At 41.1% G+C, this 23,399-nt stretch overlaps 3 protein-coding genes across 3 annotated transcripts in view; all 3 read left to right on the top strand.

Moving 5' to 3' along the window:
- The window catches only part of LOC308250372 (protocadherin gamma-C4), a gene marked incomplete at its 5' end in the record, with an annotated part of 563,663 nt that overhangs the window by 236,744 nt on the left and 303,520 nt on the right, over window positions 1–23,399 (top strand). The gene's annotated exons all lie outside the window — the stretch shown is intronic.
- LOC308250559 (uncharacterized protein) lies at window positions 1,606–21,838 on the top strand. Its single transcript, XM_080673265.1, has 2 exons — window positions 1,606–4,096; window positions 17,937–21,838. Exons 1-2 carry the CDS (start codon window positions 1,710–1,712, stop codon window positions 20,629–20,631), a joined length of 5,082 nt encoding a protein of 1,693 aa, XP_080529391.1. The 5' UTR covers window positions 1,606–1,709; the 3' UTR covers window positions 20,632–21,838.
- LOC308250383 (protocadherin beta-3) lies at window positions 7,885–10,341 on the top strand. Its single transcript, XM_080672957.1, has one exon. It carries the CDS (start codon window positions 7,891–7,893, stop codon window positions 10,252–10,254), a length of 2,364 nt encoding a protein of 787 aa, XP_080529083.1. The 5' UTR covers window positions 7,885–7,890; the 3' UTR covers window positions 10,255–10,341.

Raw genomic sequence — 23,399 nt, 5'->3', positions numbered from 1 at the left:
ACAGGTCCAAAATTTCCACCCTAAGACAATAAAAGGTGCTAGAACCCTCCCTTCCCATGCTAGGATATTTCTCATATATTTCCTGCAAGGCCTCAGAGGTGGGTCACTGAAAACCCCCTCTTTTGCCATCTGATCGCTGAGTGTAAAGTTAGATTGTGAGCTGAAGACCATTGGAGGGTTGAATTCTTGGCCTCAGTTGGGGTGCATGCCAGAGCAACCAAAGGAAATGTGTCTCTCTCACATCGATATTTCTCTCTCCCCCCCCCTCTTCCCTCCTTTCCACTGTCTGAAAATCAATGGAAAAAATATCCTTGGGTGAGGATTTAAAAGAAAAGAAAATAACAGTGGATATAATGCATTGAAATCTGGAAACCACTGACAAAAAAAAATCAGCACTGGTTCAGTCATCTCTGGAGAAACTTTCGTTTATTTCTAGATGTATGAATAGCTTTGAAATGGAAAGAAGAATGAAAACTTATGAATTGTGAGAACACCTATGACTCAAACTTTCCTCTCCTTTGTGCTATCCCCAAATTCACCATAACTGTTTTAATTCAGAGAACCTATCATAACTAAATAATGATATGCTTGGTTAAATGTAAAAACTAACCTTCTTAACATGCCTGTACTTTTCCAAAATGTCGGGTGCGTGCAATAATAGCATAGGTAGCCTTTTCAGACTGGCTTATTTCACTAAACAATATGCATTTGTTTCCTCCATGGCTTTTTTTAAAATTGAGAACTCATTTCTCTTGATCACATATATTTAAAAAACATACAAAAAGATAATTGGAAAAATTTTCAATATTTACTTGGTATTTGACATTATGTAATGATTAATGTTGCTTGATGCAATAATTGAAGTTATATAAATTAACACTCTTATCTGTTAGAAAGGAAATAAAAATATTGATACATTCATAAGAAGAATTACCCAGCTACGCCAGGAGAATTTCATGTGGATCAAATGCACCAAATCTCAGGAAAATGTGAAGCGGGAGAGTGCAGGAGAGAAATATGAGTAAAAAGAATATCTCAGTGTCCATGAGAATGTTCTTATGTGAATTCTGTGCTTTACCTGGGTCTCTGTATTTTTCTGTTGGCTTAAGTATAAGGATGGTAACCTAGCCCCCACTGAGATGTGCGCATGCTGGAACTCTGAATAAAAACTGGGGACTGACTAGTCAAAGCCTTTTTTCATCCTAGGACTGAAATTACTCCCTTCCAGTTTCAGAAATCCATCCCCCCTCCCGCCCCAGTTTAAAAATAACTGCTTGAATCTGTGAGGAAATTGGAATGGAAAGTTGTCTATGTTTGCCATGTCGTTGTGGGTGCAATGAAAAAGCCTTGCGAAACGAGGTAAGACTTCGGTATGTTGAAAGATACCACTTGAAAGTATTCCATTTAGATTGTCATCAGTGTGAAAAAAAGGATTGGGATTTTAATGTTTTGGAGACAGTACATACTCGGAAAGGACGCGGGGTGGCGCTGCAGCATTAGAAGTAGAAGGAAGACGGCGACCAGTCTGCCCTCCTTTAAGCCAGATGCTCTGCTAAAGAATCAATCAGGAAGGGGAGGCTTTCTAGGGCTCTGGATCCAGGAAATCCGGGCCCTAGGCGTCTCCACTTATCCCAGTAGCTGGGACATACTGGGAGTCCGCAACCACGCGAGCCAGAGCTGGGTCAGGTTTGCTGGGAGAGCAGAAGGAGATGGAGGCCAGAGAAGGAAGGGAGCGCTTTCTGAAACAAAGGCAAGTCTTGATGTTCTTTGTTTTGCTGGGCATAGCTCAGGCTGGTTCCGCACCTAGGCATTATTCAGTGGCCGAGGAAATGGAGAGTGGCTCCTTTGTGGCCAATGTGTTAAAAGACCTGGGATTGGAGGTAGATGAGCTGGCTGCGCGAGGGGCCCGCGTCGTTTCCAAAGGGAAAAAAATGCGTTTGCACTTGGATAGGCAGACCGGGGATTTGTTGTTAAATGAGAAGCTGGACCGGGAGGAGCTGTGCGGCCCTACCGAGCCCTGTGTGCTACCTTTCCAGGTGTTACTGGAAAATCCTTTGCAGTTTTTTCAGGCTGAGCTACGGGTTAGGGATATAAATGATCACTCCCCGGTTTTCCTAGACAAAGAAATAATCTTGAAAATCCCAGAAAGTATCACTCCCGGGACTGCTTTCTTAATAGAATGTGCCCAGGATTTAGATGTGGGAAGCAACAGTCTCCAAAGTTACACAGTCAGCCCCAATTCCCACTTCCATCTTAAATTACAAAACAGTTCCGACGGCATGATATTACCACAGCTGGTGCTGGACAAAGCGCTGGACCGCGAGGAACAGTCTGAGATCCTGTTAACTCTAACTGCGCTGGATGGCGGGACGCCACCCCGGTCTGGCACCGCCCTGGTCCGCATTGAAGTCTTGGACATCAATGATAATGCCCCGGAATTTGCACAGTTGCTCTATGAAGTTCAGGTTCTGGAAAACAGCCCCATTGGATCCCAGGTTGCTATGGTCTCGGCTAGAGATTTAGACATTGGAGCCAATGGAGAAATATCTTACGTCTTCTCCCAGGCTTCCGAAGATATTCGCAAAACTTTTCGAATAAATGCAAAATCGGGAGAACTCCTTTTAACACAGAAACTGGATTTTGAATCCATTCAGACTTATACATTAACTATTCAGGCGATCGATGGTGGGGGTCTTTCTGGAAGTTGTGTGGTGCTTGTCCACGTGATGGATTTGAATGACAACCCTCCGGAACTGACCATGTCAACGCTTATCAATGAAATCCCAGAAAACTTGCAGGAGACGGTAATTGCTGTCTTCAGTGTTTCAGATCCTGACTCGGGAGACAATGGAAGGATGGTTTGCTCCATCCAGGATCACCTTCCGTTCTTCCTAAAGCCCTCCGTTGAGAATTTTTACACAATAGTGACAAACACAGCCCTGGACCGAGAGATGAGATCTGAGTACAACATCACCATCACCGTCACCGACATGGGGACCCCCAGGCTGAAAACCCAGCACAACATAACCCTGCTGGTCTCCGACGTCAACGACAACGCCCCCGCCTTCACCCAAACCTCCTACACCCTGTTCCTCCGCGAGAACAACAGCCCCGCCCTGCACATCGGCAGCGTCAGCGCCACAGACAGAGACGCGGGCGCCAACGCCCAGGTCACCTACTCGCTGCTGCCGCCCCACGACCCGCAGCTGCCCCTGGCCTCGCTGGTGTCCATCAACGCGGACAACGGCCACCTGTTCGCCCTGAGGGCGCTGGACTTCGAGGCTCTGCGGGCGTTCGAGTTCCGCGTGGGCGCCACCGACCGCGGGTCGCCCGCGCTGAGCAGCCAGGCGCTGGTGCGCGTGCAGGTGCTGGACGCCAACGACAACGCGCCCTTCGTGCTGTACCCGCTGCAGAACGGCTCCGCGCCCTGCACCGAGCTGGTGCCCAGGGCGGCCGAGCCGGGCTACCTGGTGAGCAAGGTGGTGGCGGTGGACGCAGACTCGGGCCAGAACGCCTGGCTGTCGTACCAGCTGCTGCGGGCCACGGAGCCCGGGCTGTTCGGCGTGTGGGCGCACAATGGCGAGGTGCGCACGGCGCGGCTGCTGAGCGAGCGCGACGCGGCCAAGCACAGGCTGGTGGTGCTGGTCAAGGACAATGGCGAGCCCGCGCTGTCTGCCAGCGTCACGCTGCACGTGCTGCTGGTGGATGGCTTCTCGCAGCCCTACCTGCCGCTGCCCGAAGCGGCGGCCGAGCAGGCGCAGGCCGACCCGCTGACGGTCTACCTGGTGATCGCGTTGGCGTCGGTGTCGTCGCTGTTCCTGTTCTCGGTGCTGGCGTTCATCGCGGTGCGGCTGTGCAGGCGGAGCAGGGCGGCCTGGGTGGGTGGCTGCTCGGTGCCTGAGGGCCACTTTCCGGGCCACCTGGTGGACGTCAGCGGTACTGGGACCCTGTCCCAGAGCTACCAGTATGAGGTGTGTCTGATGGGAGGCTCAGGGACCAGCGAGTTCAAGTTCCTCAAACCCATTCTTCCCAACTTCCTTGCTCAAGGTGAGGAGAGGGCTAGTGAGGCAAACCCCAGTTTCAGGAATAGCTCTGAGTTCAGTTAAGAATTAGTAGGGGTCTACTGACTCTAGTCTCAGTTAATTTGTGAAAAATCCCTTTTTACTGCTTTGCCCATTGAGGTTGTTTCTTTTTATTTGAAATGTAAATATCGCATTTCAATTCAGTGCATGATACTGGTGTTTCTAAATGTGTTGCTTTGTGGTATAATGAATGCTAATTTTCTTTGTATTCTCATTGGCTGTTAGTCTCCCTGTACCTTAATTCCACTTAAAATGTGAAAGTAAATTTTGTTTTCCCAAAAGTCTGAATTTTTAAGTTAAAGCATCTTTTTCTATACCCCCTTTCCCCAGGGCCTAAGTAATTTTGCAGTCCTACTTTTTTTTTAAAAAATATATTTTATTAATATTTCACAGAGAGGAAGGGAGAGAGATAGAGAGTTAGAAACATCGATCAGCTGCCTCCTGCACACCCCCCACTGGGGACGTGCCCGCAACCAAGGTACATGCCCTTGATCGGAATCGAACCCGGGACTTCAGTCCGCAGGCCGACGCTCTATCCACTGAGCCAAACCGGTTTTGGCACAGTCCTACATTTTTTAATGTTTGCTATTCCCACAGGCTTTTTTTTTTTTAATCCCAGAATATTTGTTTTCTATTTTCTTAGGCTAGTGTAAGTTTTATCTTGTGAAGTCACATTGGCTAAAGCCATTAATATAGGTATATTCATGAAAAACAAAGTACTCTGTCACATTTTTCTAAATATATACTATCACAAAGTGGCCACACATGGAAGTTGTGATTCTTTAAAGATGTGATAACTTTGATTGTTGTATTCCACAAACCATTCACATTAAGAGTATTCAATATGCCCTAACTGGTTTGGCTCAGTGGATAGAGCATAGGCCTGCGGACTCAAGGGTCCCAGGTTCCATTCCAGTCAAGGGCATGTACCTTGGTTGCAGGCACATCCCCAGTGGGGGGTGTGCAGGAGGCAGCTGATTGATGTTTCTCTCTCATAGATGTTTCTAACTCTCTCTTCCTCTCCCTTCCTCTTTGTAAAAAATCAATAAAATATGCTTTTAAAAAAGTATTCAATAAATCAACCACTAATATTCCAAACTGTAGTGAAATGCATAGCACATGTCCAGTCATTTTCAAAGACATACTAATTCTTCAAGCTTTCCATTTAAAAAAAAAGTTTGGGGGAGATATAAAGAAGTAAAACTATATTTGCTGATGATCTGATTATGTATGTGGAAAACTATAAAATAATTCTCAAAAAAAAGGTACAGTTAATGAGTACATTTAGCAAAGCTGCAGTTTACAAGGCCAGTACACAGAATTTAATTGTACTTATCAAAACTCTTGAATTTTAAATAGAAAGTTTTTAATAATTAAAACAGATTTTTAAAAGGAGGAATTGAAATAAGCAGAGTTTTTGGTTTTTTTTTTAAGATTTGAGGGAATATGTGTCTTTGTCCTTGACCAAATTTTAGAAACTTTGAATGTAGTTTAACATTGCATTTTTTAAAAAATTTCTGGAGCATTTCTGATTCAATTGGAAATAGGCTCATGCGGAAATATTTATCTTGGTCTGTCTGCTCATTCCATTTTTATTTGCATGCACTACTTCTCTTTTCCTCTTTCAATTTCCTACTTTTCAATGCTTCTTTCTTTTTAGGTGCTTGAATTATGTTTCTCAACCGCTCCCCATTTATTGCATGATTAGCACAATGACTTGAAGATGATAGGTTCTTAATAAAATGTTTGAATGACTGATTGAAAGAAAGAAGTGTCTTTTTTTCACCTGTGATATATATTAATATTTAAATACTCACAGGACAAACTTTTGCTGGAATTAAGTGCTCTCTGATGCATAATGAATTTATATGTAATATATAGGTTATTAATTGAAGTGATCACTGTTATTTGAACACAATGCAGTTATCAGTTTTTGGTGTCTCTTTCCTTCAACATATTTTTCCTTTTCATTTCCTGCTTAATTTGACTCTCCTCTTCTACCCTCAGCTTAAGGAATACCAATGGGGAAACTGTATTTTGTATTTTATAATTTAAAAGTTGGATTCATCCACCTTTCTCTATTTCTTGCAGTTCAATTTTTGATCTGGACATTAAAATAAAATTTTAATTTTTAATGTTCTTCTGCCTACCTTAAAATGTTTATATCATTTGATGCTTGAGCTATACTGTTAAAATTATAAGATGAATGTGAAAGATCTTATTTTGAGATTATTAGTGGTGTGGAGCACCATCTTGGTATCCAAAGTCTCTGATTAACCAACTTATTACCTGAGGATCTTGGATAAGTCACATAATTTCTGTCCCCCCAAACTACTAATAACAGCTATGTCAATAGCTTGCAGTTATAATCAAATAAGATTATACATATAGATGTATAATTGCTGTTATTTTATATATCACTAATATTAAGACTAAACTTAATAGATAAGCCTTTGTGTAATATTCCTGATAATTGTGAAGGAGCTAGATCGAGCACATGATATTTGTGTTGTTCATTTCCCTGCCTGAAACATTGCACTAGCTTCCTTTTATTCTTAGAATAAAATCCAAGCACCCATTATTTGGCCCCAGTCTACCTCTCCAGCCTTCTCTTCCCACTTATTTTTGGGACAGTAATTTTGGGTACACTGATCTTCCTTCGTTGTCTAGAATAGCTATGCTTTACTGTCCTAGGGCCTTTACATATCAGTTGTTCATATGCAGAATCTTCCCATTTTGTGTCGTAGCCTGGCAAACTTCTCATCATTCATGTTCCATTAAATGGCACATCTTTGGGAACTTTTTCTCAAACCCTGCCCCCCATTAAAATTAGGTCTCCCTACCCATACTTTCAAGTTCACTCAGTAAATTTCCTATATAGCATTTTTCACACGTTTGAACATCTGTCCAAGTTTTCACCCCATTAGGTGGAAAACTGTGTAATGTCTGCCTTGTTACCGCTACATGCCCAACTTCTATAAACTTAACAGGTATCTGTTTCCACAGATGAGATACGGTTTTACTGATGAAACCAATAATGGTAAAATTGCTGTGAAATAAAAAGGAGAAAGCTCTGTATTCCTCGAGTGAATGTTAAAATGTGGAAGGAATGAGGCATTTGTGGTCTCTGGATATACCCACTGACACCATCTATTAGAACTTTCTATGCATGAGTTCATCTTTTCATAATATTTTTTCTTACTATAAAAGCAACTCGTGTACATTTTACAAAAGTTGAAAAATAAAGAAAAACACAAATATGATAGTGAAGCATGTTATAATGTAGAGCAAAATCTTTTCAAATTTGTTTAATAATTACAGACAGGGGTGGTAGCCCTAGCAAGTGTCCACTTCCGCAAAATCATATAAATGAGGACTCTGCCAATAACAGTATCGTCTTTAAATAAAGGAGCATTTAATTTCCCTAGGTTGTGTTTTTTTTAACTCACGTAACACAGGAAACTCCTCCAGTAGCGTCAACTGGTTTTAGGAAGGGGAATAAGCAATTTAAAAGATCAAAACAACAGAAGCCCCCAAAGCATCTTCTCCAAGAGTTAGAAACTGCGAGCGAACGCATGGTGGCGCTGTTTACTAAGAAGGAGAATTAAACCACAGGCACTACGTTACTCCGTAACGCACCGATCCGGTACCCTACACCAGGAGTTGTGAGCTTGGACAGATTTAAAGCAAGCAAATCTGAGCCCTGGAAGGGATTATTTGCTAGATCTTCTCCAAAGGTTGGAGACAAAAGACTTTGCATTTCCCAGCGCTGTCGGAGGCTCAGCTTGGCAATATTTCTCGGAAGAACATGGCAGAAAATGAAATGGAGGCCGGAGGGGAGCGATTTCTTAGACAAAGGCAAGTCCTGTTTCTCTTTGTTTTTCTTGGTGGGTTTCTGGCTGGGTCCGAATCCAGACGCTACTCTGTGGCTGAGGAGAAAGAGAGGGGCTTTTTAATAACCAACCTAGCAAAGGATTTGGGGCTGAGTGTAGGGGAACTGGCCGTGAGGGGGGCCCAAGTTGTGTCTAAAGGGAACAGACAGCCTATTCAGCTCAACCATCAGACCGGTGATTTGCTCCTGCACGAGAAATTGGACCGGGAGGAGCTATGCGGCCCCACAGAGCCATGTATACTGCATTTTCAGATTTTACTGCAAAACCCGTTGCAGTTTATTCCAAATGAGCTCCAGATCATAGATGTAAATGACCATTCTCCAGTATTCTTTGAAAATGAAATGCAGCTGAAAATCCTAGAAAGCACTCCACCGGGAACAATAATTCCACTGGGAAATGCTGAGGACTTGGATGTGGGAAGAAACAGTCTCCAAAACTACACCATCACTCCTAATCCTCATTTCCACATCCTCACAAACAGTCGTAGGGATGGAAGGAGGTACCCAGAATTGGTGCTGGACAAAGCGCTGGACCGTGAGGAGCAGCCGCAGTTCAGTTTAACGCTCACAGCGCTGGATGGCGGGTCGCCACCCAGGTCTGGCCACGTTCCGCTCCACATCCTGGTCTTAGACATAAATGACAACGCCCCAGAATTTACACAGTCGCTCTATGAGGTTGAAGTCCTAGAGAACAGCCCCGTTAACTCTGTTATTGTCACTGTCTCAGCTTCTGATTTAGATACAGGAACTTTTGGGACAATAGCACACTCATTTGCTCATGCTTCTGAAGAAATTTCCAAAACCTTTCAACTAAATCCAATTACTGGTGATATCCAACTAATCAAATATTTGAATTTCGAGGCAATTAATAGTTATGAGGTTGACATAGAAGCCAAGGATGGTGGAGGCCTTACAGGAAAGTCAACAGTAATAGTTCAGGTAGTTGATGTCAATGACAACCCACCAGAGCTGACCTTGTCGTCAATTACCAGCCCCATTCCGGAAAACTCGCCAGAGACGGTGGTGGCCATTTTCAGTGTTTCCGATCCAGACTCTGGAGACAATGGGAGAATGATGTGTTCCATCCAGAACAATCTCCCCTTTGTCCTAAAACCATCTGTAGAAAACTTTTACACCCTAGTGTCCGAAGGAGCCCTGGACAGAGAGAGCCAGGCCGAGTACAACATCACCATCACCGTCACCGACATGGGGACCCCCAGGCTGAAAACCCAGCACAACATAACCCTGCTGGTCTCCGACGTCAACGACAACGCCCCCGCCTTCACCCAAACCTCCTACACCCTGTTCCTCCGCGAGAACAACAGCCCCGCCCTGCACATCGGCAGCGTCAGCGCCACAGACAGAGACGCGGGCGCCAACGCCCAGGTCACGTACTCGCTGCTGCCGCCCCACGACCCGCAGCTGCCCCTGGCCTCGCTGGTGTCCATCAACGCGGACAACGGCCACCTGTTCGCCCTGAGGGCGCTGGACTTCGAGGCTCTGCGGGCGTTCGAGTTCCGCGTGGGCGCCACCGACCGCGGGTCGCCCGCGCTGAGCAGCCAGGCGCTGGTGCGCGTGCAGGTGCTGGACGCCAACGACAACGCGCCCTTCGTGCTGTACCCGCTGCAGAACGGCTCCGCGCCCTGCACCGAGCTGGTGCCCAGGGCGGCCGAGCCGGGCTACCTGGTGAGCAAGGTGGTGGCGGTGGACGCAGACTCGGGCCAGAACGCCTGGCTGTCGTACCAGCTGCTGCGGGCCACGGAGCCCGGGCTGTTCGGCGTGTGGGCGCACAATGGCGAGGTGCGCACGGCGCGGCTGCTGAGCGAGCGCGACGCGGCCAAGCACAGGCTGGTGGTGCTGGTCAAGGACAATGGCGAGCCCGCGCTGTCTGCCAGCGTCACGCTGCACGTGCTGCTGGTGGATGGCTTCTCGCAGCCCTACCTGCCGCTGCCCGAAGCGGCGGCCGAGCAGGCGCAGGCCGACCCGCTGACGGTCTACCTGGTGATCGCGTTGGCGTCGGTGTCGTCGCTGTTCCTGTTCTCGGTGCTGGCGTTCATCGCGGTGCGGCTGTGCAGGCGGAGCAGGGCGGCCTGGGTGGGTGGCTGCTCGGTGCCTGAGGGCCACCTTTCTGGCCACCTGGTGGACGTCACCGGTACTGGGACCCTGTCCCAGAGCTACCAGTATGAGGTGTGTCTGATGGGAGGCACAGGGACCAGCGAGTTCAAGTTCCTCAAACCCATTTTCCCCAATAGTCTGGTTCAAGACATTGAGCAAGAGTAGTGCAAAACTGCAATTGGGGGAATAGCTTAGGTTTCATTAATAGAAGAATAAAAAATAGTTATTTGGCTATGGATACTTTCTTTCAAAATCAAGAATCTTTAGTTGACAATCATTTTGTTTATATATTGATTTTAGTTTCTATCAAGTTAGTTAATCCTTGCATATGCTTATCTGTTTTCTTTCTTACCAGTGTTGTCTTAATGCCTCTTTTTCTTTTTCTAATAGGTGAGTAAAAATAAATTCATTATGTTTTAATGTTGACTTCAAATAGGTTTATTTTAAGTAACTCATTTCAAATTTTATATTCATAGCAAGTGAGATAATGTTCCTTATAATCTTCATAAAGCAGCTTTTCTATGGTTCAGGAAGTTTGTGGATAGATAAGAATGTGTTTTCTTTCAGATGTTCCATCTTTAAGGCACAGTATGTTTTTAGGGCTATAGTACCTAAAAGAAAGTGATACATTTAATTCGTTTTGTTTTTACATTTGCAATTAATATTTCAATGTTGTATATGCTTATATTGGCTCTAAGTGGACAAAATATAGGCTAATGGGCAAATTACTCTTAGGTTTGCCTAAAGTGTATTCACGAGTTAGGAAAAACTAAACATAAGGCATTTCGAACAACTGATTGTGCTTTTCCATTTGATATGAAAACATTGTTTAGGAAGGCATCTTGTGGGATGACAATTTGGTTAGTAAATTCTAAGATATAAATGTTACCGACCTTAGGGTCCTTTTAAAAATGTCCAGATAGTACTTGTATACATGATCTACAAATGATTCATGGTAAAATTGGTATCCCATTCAACCCTACTTTTAAAAAAAGTAATATCTACTTGGAATTTATATGGTAACATATAAGGGAACCCTTTCTTTACTTCCTGTCTTACTTCCCTCTTTCAGATCTCAATCTGACATGATTTAAGATTATGTATGGTCCTTCCGGGGTTAAACACTGTCCATCTGCATCAGCATTCTGCCTCCTATAGTGTAATTAAAATAAGATGTACAAGAGTAGGACAAAAAGAGAGAGCAAAATCACTGTGAAAGTCTGAATAGCTAAACTATGAATAAAATCTGGAAGCAACCAAAACACCAAATTTCGTGGCTATTTGGAGTACTATAGAAAAACTTTCTTTAAATAATAAAATATTGAGACTCCAATTAGAGAAGTTAATTGGGAAAACATAAGTATTCTCCTTATAAAGCATTTTCTCACCCAGAAGCTAGAACTTTCCAAGAAAGGGAACTAAAGTTTCTCAAAGATTTTCAATATTCTGGAAAGAGGAAAAGAATTTAAGATTGACATGGCTTCACTCATTAAAATATGGTTTATAAATACTGTCAATTTGTATAACTGAAAATTAAATACATGAATTCTTAATAATCAGAGGAAAGAGAATATTTCCTTTCATTCATTAAGTATTTTATTTTTTTTATTCATTAAGTATTTTATAGAGATGTTTAAATCTGGCTCTTCTCCTTTTCATACTTAGCTGAATTTTCATGGAGAAGAAAAAGGCACATACTTTTGATTAAGGCTTCTCTTTACTTGACTGGGTTCTAGGTAGTGTCTGAGCCAGGGAAGTATTCACTTGTGGAAACTATAGGGGATGATCCCTTTTTGGCCAATATGGTATATTCCTGGCCTCTAATTGTTTATTCTATTGAACTTTGTTTAGTCTTAACGGTATCAAAATTAAGTGAAATTTGCAAGATACTGAAGGCTTTGAATAAACTTTAAAATCACCTATCATTTGTTTTCAAAATATAATTCTAGATAGTGTTCACTTGCTTTTTTACCTCTCTGAAAACATCTATTCATAAATAATTTAAACATTTTCTTGACATTCACAAGCTAGCTTTCAACACTGAAAAACAAAGAGATGTAAATGAAGTTTAAACTTTTATATAGATTGTTAAAAGACTGAACTATATTAAAACATCACTCATTAAGACTAATGAAGTAACTTACACTTTTTATAAATCTTTCTTAATCATTAATTATGGCTTCCTTACAAATGAGGACTTTTTAAAATATGAAAATGATTCTACGCATTCCACTACTTTATTCTGGGAATCGTTTGCTTCTTGGAGTAGATTGTTATATGTTTTAAAGCTGGAAATCTATAGTCATAATTCAGAGTAATTTTTATATTTAATACTCATAATCTTTTCCAACAGTTAGGTTGATCAAGGATTTTTAAAGTAATTTTCCTTCTCTTCTTTTGGTATTTAACACCATTGATGAAAAGTGATATCAGTCTAGTTCTTATTCTTTATCTGTAAAGTTCTTAACTCTCTTTTATATTTTTAAATCTATTCTTGATGTTCTGAGACTTGCTAGGTCCTGACTTGAGATTTACCCAATATACTGAATTTTCTTTTGTTTAAGTAACTGTAGTTTTCTTTTTCACAATTTCCATTTGGCAAGTTTTCACAAAAATATGTTTTCTCCCCCACAATTACTATTTCTTTTTTTTGTTTGAGGAAATTATATCTTTTACTTTTAACTTCTTTCTATATTGTTCTGAATCTCTATATTTTATTTATACATTCTTTTATCTGTTGAGTCAATTTTTCAGCTGTTAGTCTTTCTCACATGCTTGCTGATATTTTATTGAGAATTAATCTCCTATTGGAGGTTTCCCTCAGACCTGGTTTTGGTAGTCTTGTGGAAGGGAAGAAGAGCCCCCGACTCTACAAATTCAAGCCTTCATTAAGAAACCTAGCTCAGGTAGAAGTCCTGGATGAACACCTATTGATTTGTTTGAGCTGGATCCCAGTTTCCCTTGGGTGGCTCTATGAGGCAAAAATCTCAGGGAATGTCATCCTCTGGTTGTTATGTGGCTTTTAAGGCTGTAGACGTGGGAGCTAATGGAAACATTTTTTACTTTTCAAGCTTCAGAGTAAACAAGCTGATTTTAATAATAATCAAGCTGATTTTGAGGAAAATTGAGTTGAAAGTGAAGTGATACATTGGGGTTACATACTTGGGGGTTACCTACAGGAAAAATTATGGTCTTGACTAAGAGGTATGACAGTGATGCACATGGCGGTTCTGTATGACACACAACATGCTGGATGACAAAATTAAAAACCTCTGCAAAGCAATCCTATATTGCACACTGAGTTGGTGCCAGTAGAACAAGGTGTTAACCTGGATGGTGACTTGAGTTAGAACTCATGAGTATTTTATCAATGATTCAAGGTCTCAGAGTGAGTACTTGATATTTAGCATGCATATCTAGGCTCCTATGTGATAGCCACAGCTAGACACAGCTGGTGCTATTATTAAGGATAACTAGAAGCCACCTCTATTTGGCATGGTAATTCTACACCTGGCCTACGACCTATCCCAGCCCTACCTGCCATTCATTGAGTCACCCACAGAAGTCTACCCAAGCCTACACGTTCTCTTGTTCACTGGCTTGATTCAGCTGTTCACTGATACTCAGATGTGGAGGATGAACAGGGAACCTTCAATGGACTGCTGCATACAGGCTATTTTCTAAGCATTTTGAGGATATCAACACCACTGGGACTTAATCCCAGATCTGTTATTGTGAGAGGTTTCTAACAGGAATATCAGAGACAAAGGGTTCAGATTTCTGAAGTCATTGTCTCCAACTTATATGGGCTATGCACAAGGAGAGACTTTAATGAGAAACAACTTATAGAAAAAATTGGGGTTTATAACAAATTACATCCTCTAAATATTGTAATTTTAAGGGTTTTTTTTTCTTAAATTTCTTTATCTCTGGGGAAATGGATTTCTTCACCCTGAATGTCTCATCATATTCAACAAGATTTAATCAGCAATCAAAAAACTTTCCACAAATAAAAGCCCAGGACTAGATGGCTTCACTGGTGGATTCTACCAAATGTTTAAAGAATTAATATCAATCCTTCACATCTTGTTTAAGAAAAGGAGCAGAGACCAGTTCCCAATTCATTCAATGAAGTTAGTATTACCCTGACGTCCAAATCAGACATAGCTAACACAAGAAAAGAAAACTAAATATATCCTTTATAAATATAGAGGCAAAAATCCTCAACAAAATATTGGCTAACTGACTCCAGCAACATACAAAAGGGTTATACACCATGACCAAGTGGGATTTGTCCCAAAAAAGCGAGGTTGGGTTTAACATATGAAAGTCAATCAATGAAACACACCGTAGTAACAGGAAAGGACAAAACCATACCACTGTCTCAATAAATGGAGAAAATTATTTTACAAAATCCAATGCTTTTTCGTGTTAAAAACTCAACAAATAGGAATCATAGTATTTGGACTCAGCCTGATATAGGGCAACTATAAAAACCCACAGCTGACTTCATATTCAATGGTGAAAGACTGAAAACTTTCTAAGATCAGGAACAAACCACGGGTATTCCATCTCACTGTTTCCATTTAACATTGTATTAGAAGTTCTAGCCAGGGCAATTAGACAAGAAAAAGAAGTAAAATAATTCAGATTGGAAATGAAGAAGTAAAATTGTATTTGCAGATAACACAATAGTGCTTAAAGAAAATTCAGCCGAAACCGGTTTGGCTCAGTGGATAGAGAGTTGGCCTGCGGACTGAAAGGTCCCGGGTTCGATTCCGGTCAAGGGCATGTACCTTGGTTGCGGGCACATCCTCAGTGGGAGGTGTGCAGGAGGCAGCTGATTGATGTTTCTCTCTCATGATGTTTCTAACTCTCTATTCCTCTCCCTTCCTCTCTGTAAAAAATCAATAAAATATATTTAAAAAAAAGAAAAGAAAATTCAAAGGAATCCACAAATACTACTAAAATGGATAAGCCAGGTTGGAGAATACAAGATCAATAAACAAAATCAATTAGTGTTTCTGTACACTAGCATTAGACAACCCCAAAATGAAGAAAACAATTCCATTTATGGTTGCATGAAAAAGAATAAAAAAGTTAGGAATAAATTGAACAAAATAAGTGCCAAGATTTGTACACTAAATACTATAAAACATCACTGAAAGGAATTAAAGAAGACCTAAGTAAATGAAAAGTGTTCACAGTTTGGAAGACTTAATATTGTTAAAATGTCGATACACTCTAAATTGGTCAACAGATTCAACACAATCTCTATCAAAATCCCAGCTAACTTTATTTTTGGACAAAAATTGGCAAATTGACCCTAAAATTTATATGAAAATGCAAGGGACTCAGAATAGCCAAAACAATTTTGAAAAGAACAAAATTGGAGGACTCACACTTCCTGATTTTAAAGATGTAGGATAAGTTAGACATTAGATATTTGAATAATTTGTCACATTAAAAATATAAATACCATATTTTTATTTAGTATGTAACTATAGAGAATTATTAAAACTTGCCTTAGATTTCATCACAAATTTCTCAAGCTACCCTTCTTAATTTTAACTTTATACCCTACTACCATTTTAAAAGATCTATACATAGATGTTTTTTTAAATATATTTTTATTGATTTCAGAGAGGAAGGGAGAGGGAGAGAGAGAGAGAGAAACATCAATGATGAGAGAGAATCAGTGATCAGCTGCCTCCTGCACACCCCTCACGGGGGATGTGCCCCTGACCAGAATCAAACTGGCTAGGGCCACAGATATTTTTTCTCCAATATTTAAGACAACAGGGAGTCACTCTTAAATTTTTTAACCTAATTAATGACAGCAACAAAATACTATCCGTTTTCCTTCCTAAGTTTTGTAAGCACCTCTCTTTGCTGGTACATATCTCTAAATGGAAACAAGCTATTTTAAAGGTTCTTATATTAATTGAAAACTTGAATACAAATATATTTCACCTATGATATCTATGTACCCAAGATCAGGCTCAAGTTTGATCTAAATTATCTAAAAAGTTGTTCACTTCTCCAGTTCCACTTAGGTAGATAAAATAATGCATTCGGAGCCATACTGTAACAGTTTGAATCCTAGCTCTGCCATTTCACATGATGTGTGACTATAAGAAGGTTATTTATGAGTTTTGTTTTGTTTTTGCTTAATCCCTTCACCTTTTTCACCTGGCCCCACCCCCCTCCTCTCTGCATCTATAAGTCAGTCTCTATTTTGTTTGAGCAGGTTATTTAAACTCCCTGTGCCCTCAATCTCTTCATCTATAAATGTGGCTAATAAGATGCCCACCTCATGGGGCATTGGAGGGATAAAAATGAGTTAATACATGTAAAATGCTTAGAATAATATCTGGATATAGTGGCACATATTTGTTCTGAGCTCTTTAACTTGTCTAACTAGAACTTGGTTACTATATTATAAACAATTTGGTCTTTGCTTTTCCCAGATTTGTTTTTTATTTATATCTAAAATAATATTTTTTATTTTTTCAGTATGTGTTTTTTATTTCACTTAATGTTGACATCTATTGTATCTCCTCTGATTTGCCTTAAATATGAAATATAAAGTACTTCTAAAGTGTATTAATATTACTGCCATTGCTGTATCTCTTACAGGAAGTAATTACTAGAAATAGAATCAAAGTAAATTTAATTGAACAGTGTTTAACATGTATTATACCTTCATGTCTCAGAATTTTCTATTTAATTTCAGACATGTTTATGGCTGAATGTATGATCTGGCAATAATCTTATATAGGCAGAAATGTAATCATTAGAGTGGATTATTTATTCAACTGATATTTATTGAATGACTATTATAATCCAGACTTCTTTCAAAATAATTTTTCCTAATAATTTCTATTAGAATCTAAGATTATTGATAGGCTTTAAAAATAATTCATTCAACATGAATTATAATTTATAAGTGCATTAAGTAAGTAGATTATAAGATACTTAGGGAGGGGAAATCCCATATGTGCCAAGGTAAGTGGTACTCCATTCAATATACTAATTATAAATGAAAAACTCATATATCAGGGCAATCACAATAGCTGTGCACTGTTCTGAAATCCATTTTATAAACAAGTTTCTTCTCTGCACCATATATGAGTAGAAAAGGCCTGAAGCACCCTTTGCTCACAGATTAAAATACTTTAAATCTGGGCTTCTTATTTTTTCCCAAATCACCTAACCAAGATGGGACACAAAGAATGAATATGGTAAGATGCAAATTCATTATAAAACATGGATACTTATCTAGCTAAATAAGCTTAAAGTTTTTCTCAACAAAATTCTATGATTTTTACTCACTTGATTTTGTCTTGATATTACCCTCTGAGCTTGTTGCTTTATCTATGAAGCCTCGATTCATTTCCTCTCCATTTCTAAGAATCTGATTCTAATACTACTTGACTTCCTCCTAAATGTAATGTGAAAGGACCTATAACAAAGCAAGATGCCTCCTCTTTCCACTGTATTACTATTTGCACACCAGAGCAGGAGGATAGAACCTTTCCTTTGAAAAACAGTCTCCTGACACTATGTGGTACAGGGCACCTTAACAAAGTTCTGCATCATCATAAATTTCTCACAAACTTGAAAACAAACAGATATACTTTCCATTAATTGTAATTTTATAAGAGTTTACTCCCCTTGTTAGATTATGTAGGAGGGAAATTGAGTTCTTTGAAGTTCCACTGATTAGGCTGTGGGTAGCCCGAAATACACTCTTGTTTTGGACTCACAATTATTCTAGCTCATGCAGTGTAATGGGCATAACCTGATAAATTATGCAATTTAATAGCATAGCAACTTTGTAAAAGCTCTATACACTTCAAAAATGGATTACTTTTGGATACCTCCAAAATATACTTTGACTTGAGAATATTTTCTCAATCAAGACGCAGGGTGGCGCTGCAGGCTAAGATTATGAATAAGCTTGCGCATTCCTTTGTTCCAAGACGGAATCAAACTCACACGGAAGAAGCTTTGCTAGCGGTACTGGGTTACCAACGAGTTTGGGGGAAGATATACGAAACGAATTTAATATTCAAAGCACTTTTTGAGGACTCCACCAAGCAAGAAATCTCAAGTCTTTTGGTTGCTGAAGGGACTGGCTGTAAGCGCCCGGGTTCCAACATGGAGACGCTAGAGAGAATTCCACCAAACAGGCAAGTGATGGCCTTTATTTTGGTAGTGTTCTTGTCTCAGGCTCGCTCGGAGCCTACTCGTTATTCTGTGCTGGAAGAAACAGAAAGCGGCTCCTTTGTAGCTCACCTGAGCAAGGACCTGGGCCTGGGAATTGGGGAGTTGGCCGCCAGGTCGGCCCGGGTGGTGTCTGACGATGACAAGCAGCGCTTGCTGCTGGATCATCAGACTGGAGATTTGCTTTTGAAGGAGAAACTAGACCGGGAAGAGCTATGTGGCCCTATTGAACCGTGTGTATTGCATTTTCAACTGTTGCTGGATACGCCGGTGCAATTTTTTGAAGGAGAATTATTAGTCCAGGACATAAATGACCACTCCCCAGTATTCCCGACTAGGGAAATGCTCTTGAAAATACTGGAAAACAGTCAGCCAGGGACTACTTTTCCATTGAAATTAGCTCAGGATTTGGATGTGGGCAGCAATGGTCTTCAAAAATACACTATCAGCCCTAATGCATATTTTCACGTTCTTACTCGAAATCAAAGTGAGGGTAAGAAATACCCAGATTTGGTGCAGGACAAAGCGCTGGATCGAGAGGAGCAGCCCGAGTTCAGCTTAACCCTCATGGCGCTGGATGGCGGGTCTCCACCGAGGTCTGGCAGCGTCACCGTGAGAATCCTGATCATGGATGTTAATGATAATGCTCCTGAGTTTGTGCGCACCCCATATGAGGTGCAGGTCCTGGAAAACAGTCCCTTAGATTCTCCAATCATTACTGTCTTAGCCAAGGATAAAGATGCTGGAAACTTCGGAAGAGTTTCCTATGGCTTGTTCCAAGCATCAGATGATATTAAGCAAACTTTCTCAATAAATGAAGTCACAGGAGAAATCCGACTGACAAAGAAATTGGATTTTGAACAAATTAAATCTTACCAAGTGGAAATTGAAGCTACGGATGGAGGGGGCCTTTCTGGAAAAGGCACTGTAGTCATAGAGGTGGTGGACGTGAACGACAACGCCCCTGAACTGGCAATATCTTCACTCATCAGCTCTATCCCAGAAAATGCTCCTGAGACCATAGTCTCCATCTTCCGCATTCGAGATAGAGACTCTGGAGACAACGGAAAGATGATTTGCTCTATTCCAGATAATCTGCCATTCATTCTAAAACCGACTTACAAGAATTTCTATACCCTGGTCACAGAGAGCCCGCTGGACAGAGAAAGCAGAGCCCAGTACAACATCACCATCACCGTCACCGACATGGGGACCCCCAGGCTGAAAACCCAGCACAACATAACCCTGCTGGTCTCCGACGTCAACGACAACGCCCCCGCCTTCACCCAAACCTCCTACACCCTGTTCCTCCGCGAGAACAACAGCCCCGCCCTGCACATCGGCAGCGTCAGCGCCACAGACAGAGACGCGGGCGCCAACGCCCAGGTCACCTACTCGCTGCTGCCGCCCCACGACCCGCAGCTGCCCCTGGCCTCGCTGGTGTCCATCAACGCGGACAACGGCCACCTGTTCGCCCTGAGGGCGCTGGACTTCGAGGCCCTGCGGGCGTTCGAGTTCCGCGTGGGCGCCACCGACCGCGGGTCGCCCGCGCTGAGCAGCCAGGCGCTGGTGCGCGTGCAGGTGCTGGACGCCAACGACAACGCGCCCTTCGTGCTGTACCCGCTGCAGAACGGCTCCGCGCCCTGCACCGAGCTGGTGCCCAGGGCGGCCGAGCCGGGCTACCTGGTGAGCAAGGTGGTGGCGGTGGACGCAGACTCGGGCCAGAACGCCTGGCTGTCGTACCAGCTGCTGCGGGCCACGGAGCCCGGGCTGTTCGGCGTGTGGGCGCACAATGGCGAGGTGCGCACGGCGCGGCTGCTGAGCGAGCGCGACGCGGCCAAGCACAGGCTGGTGGTGCTGGTCAAGGACAATGGCGAGCCCGCGCTGTCTGCCAGCGTCACGCTGCACGTGCTGCTGGTGGATGGCTTCTCGCAGCCCTACCTGCCGCTGCCCGAAGCGGCGGCCGAGCAGGCGCAGGCCGACCCGCTGACGGTCTACCTGGTGATCGCGCTGGCGTCGGTGTCGTCGCTGTTCCTGTTCTCGGTGCTGGCGTTCATCGCGGTGCGGCTGTGCAGGCGGAGCAGGGCGGCCTGGGTGGGTGGCTGCTCGGTGCCTGAGGGCCACTTTCCGGGCCACCTGGTGGACGTCACCGGTACTGGGACCCTGTCCCAGAGCTACCAGTATGAGGTGTGTATGACGGGAGACCCTGGGACTGGTGAGTTCAAGTTCCTGAAGCCAATATTCCCTAGCCTCTTGGTTCAGGACCCTGAGAAAGAAAATTCCAACTGCAGGAATAGTTTTGTATTCAGTTGAGTGTTGTATTAGTTAAGTGAGCTTCTCCTTAATTTTGGCTAACCTAATTGCCATTGCAATGCATTTCTTTTAAGAAATTGTATTGTTCTCTAAATATGTATATCTCTGTTCCAAACCAATGCATGCCCCTTATCATGTTAGGTTTCTTTCTTTTATTAATATTTATTGGAGTTTGCATTTCTACTTACACTAAACATTGAATATGTATTTTCTCCATATTTGACCTTTTCAGTGATTACTCTTCCATAACTATAAATTACTCAAGTAGTGTAAGAAGACATTTTGTTTAAATCAACTTCTTAATTAAGTCTTTTAATGAAACATTTTAAAGCTTTTATGTAATCTTGCATTTCTATATATTTGTGGCTCTTGTCTTTACCATATACCTTTATCATTGTGAGACCAGAATGTTTTAAATTTTTTATAGCTACCTAGACCTCTTGTTGACTATTCTACCAGGCTATGCCCCCTGAATAACCATGAGCATATAATTTTGCATACTTATCTCTCCCAAATTGTACACAAACATGCACTTCATTAAAATATTAACACTCCATGGGAAAAAGGAGACATGTAAAACTTTAGACAATAATAATTTAAAAAGAACCCAACCTGGGTTTATGCAAAAATACACAAAAAATATTAACACACCAAAATTGTGACCTCCCATTGTGGGCATCATATATGCTAGAGATTTTCTTATTTATTTGATTGCTACTTACCTTGCGCATTGTATAGACTCCATAAGTACTCACTAATGTTATAATTTTAAAAAATTATTCTCTATTATAACTAATCATCAAAGAGTAAATCTTATATAATTTGGAATCACTTTTACTAAATAAAACTAAGTCATTGCTTGGTTTAAAAAATAATCTCGGAACCTTAAATAAAATGTAAATCTTTTCATAGGATTCAAGATGTGCAGGGCATGATATACTTCCTTGTCTTTCCTTTTGTATGTTTCTCTTGGTTTTCTGCAGCTTCTCCCTACCTCTCAAAAGAGTCAGGTAATTTTTTCTGAATTTCAGTTATTCTGTTCAAATCTGATTGTCAGGTGATATCAGATTTTCACTTTAATTTACTTTGCAGACATGGACAGCCTTTGTCAACAAACAATTTAATTTTGTTATCTTCTGTTTTGTTATTCAGTGTAGTCTTTAGGTATTTTTGTATACATTTATTAATTATGCTGAACTTTCTTTTGTAAGAAATAAGCATTATTTTGTCCTTAAGGACAATAAGAATAGAACTTAAGATAAAAATGAATTTATCTGAATTATTATTGTTTTATGTTGTGTTCAATAAGTCAAGTAAGCTAAATCATGTGATTTTCAATTAAATTTATATGAATATACTATAGGACCACTTAGTTGAACTTTTGGCACAATATGAGCTATTAAAGAGCTTGATTTACAGTCTAAATATTTATTTTGAAATCTCAAGTATCATCCTACTAGAATTTAATTACTTGCACTTTTCCCAGAATTACTTTTTTTCTAAGGATATAATGAAATAAAAAAGGAAATTTACTTTCCATTTAAGTTATTCTCTTTTTTAAACTTTATTTATTGATTTTAGAGAGAGAGAGAGATGAAGGAAGAGAGAGAGAGAAACATCAATTTGTTCTTCCACTCACCCATGCACTCACTGGCTACTGCCTGTATGTACTCTGACCAGGATTCCGCAACCCCAGCTTATAGGAACAACACTCCAACCAACTGAACTACTTGGCCAGGGCTTAAGATATTATCTAAAATAGCTTTTTAGCCTTCATCCAATCTAAAAATTGAAATGAGAAAGTGATAAAAATGAAAACAAAATTAAACACAAACAGATATGTAAAACAAATATGATAGTCAACTCTCATGACTTCTTCATTTATTATTAGCTATTTAAATGAACTGGATTTTATGTATGATAACAAGAAATCTGATTGATATTTTCACCAATATATTTCACCATTATAAAAATCCAAGTCCACTTTTTCTGTTTATGCCAGGAAAGTTCAATTTGTATAATCAACCAAATGAGACTGGCTAAACACCCAGAACCCACCTTTATGAATTTATGTAGTAAATTTATTAATTACTCTGTGTATTACTTTATGAATTATTGTGTGTATTGATAAAGCATGGGCCATTCTTTTTAAAATATATATATTTTTATTGATTTCAGAGAGGAAGGAAGAGGGAGAGAGAGGAAAAAACATCAATGATGAGAGAGAATCATTGATTGACTGTCTCCTGCATGCCCCCCACTGGGGCCGAGCAACATGGGCAACCCAGGCATGTGTCCTGACCTGGAATGGAACCGTGACCTCCTGGATCATTGATCGATGCTCAACCACTGGGCAAACATGGGCCATTCTTTACCACCTAGATATCACCACCAGACTGGTGTAGGATAAATCAACATTTTTAAATTCAATTATTAGAATTTAGTAGTAAACATTATTCAGATAACTTCCACAAAATACATGAAATAGGAAAAATAGGACAATTCTATTGTTGCAAAACAGAAATAGAGATTGGAAGCCAAATATATTAAATAGCAGAATGTATAATGTTTAATAGTTGGAAAACTCAATGATGGGAATTATGTCAGATCTCCCTCATCAATCTATAGATGTAATAAATCCTAAACAAAATTTCAGCAGATTTCTTTGTGAAAATTGACAGACTGATCTAAAGTCTATATGGAAATACAAAGGGACAACAATAACCAAAGCAGTCTTGAAGAAAAAGAATAGAACTGGAGGACTTACC

The sequence above is a fragment of the Plecotus auritus genome (assembly GCF_963455305.1).
Source record: "Plecotus auritus genome assembly, chromosome: 6".
Classification (NCBI taxonomy): Eukaryota; Metazoa; Chordata; class Mammalia; order Chiroptera; family Vespertilionidae; genus Plecotus; species Plecotus auritus.
The sequence above is the reverse complement of the archived record's forward strand: the minus strand, read 5'-3'. Positions and strand labels throughout refer to the sequence as shown.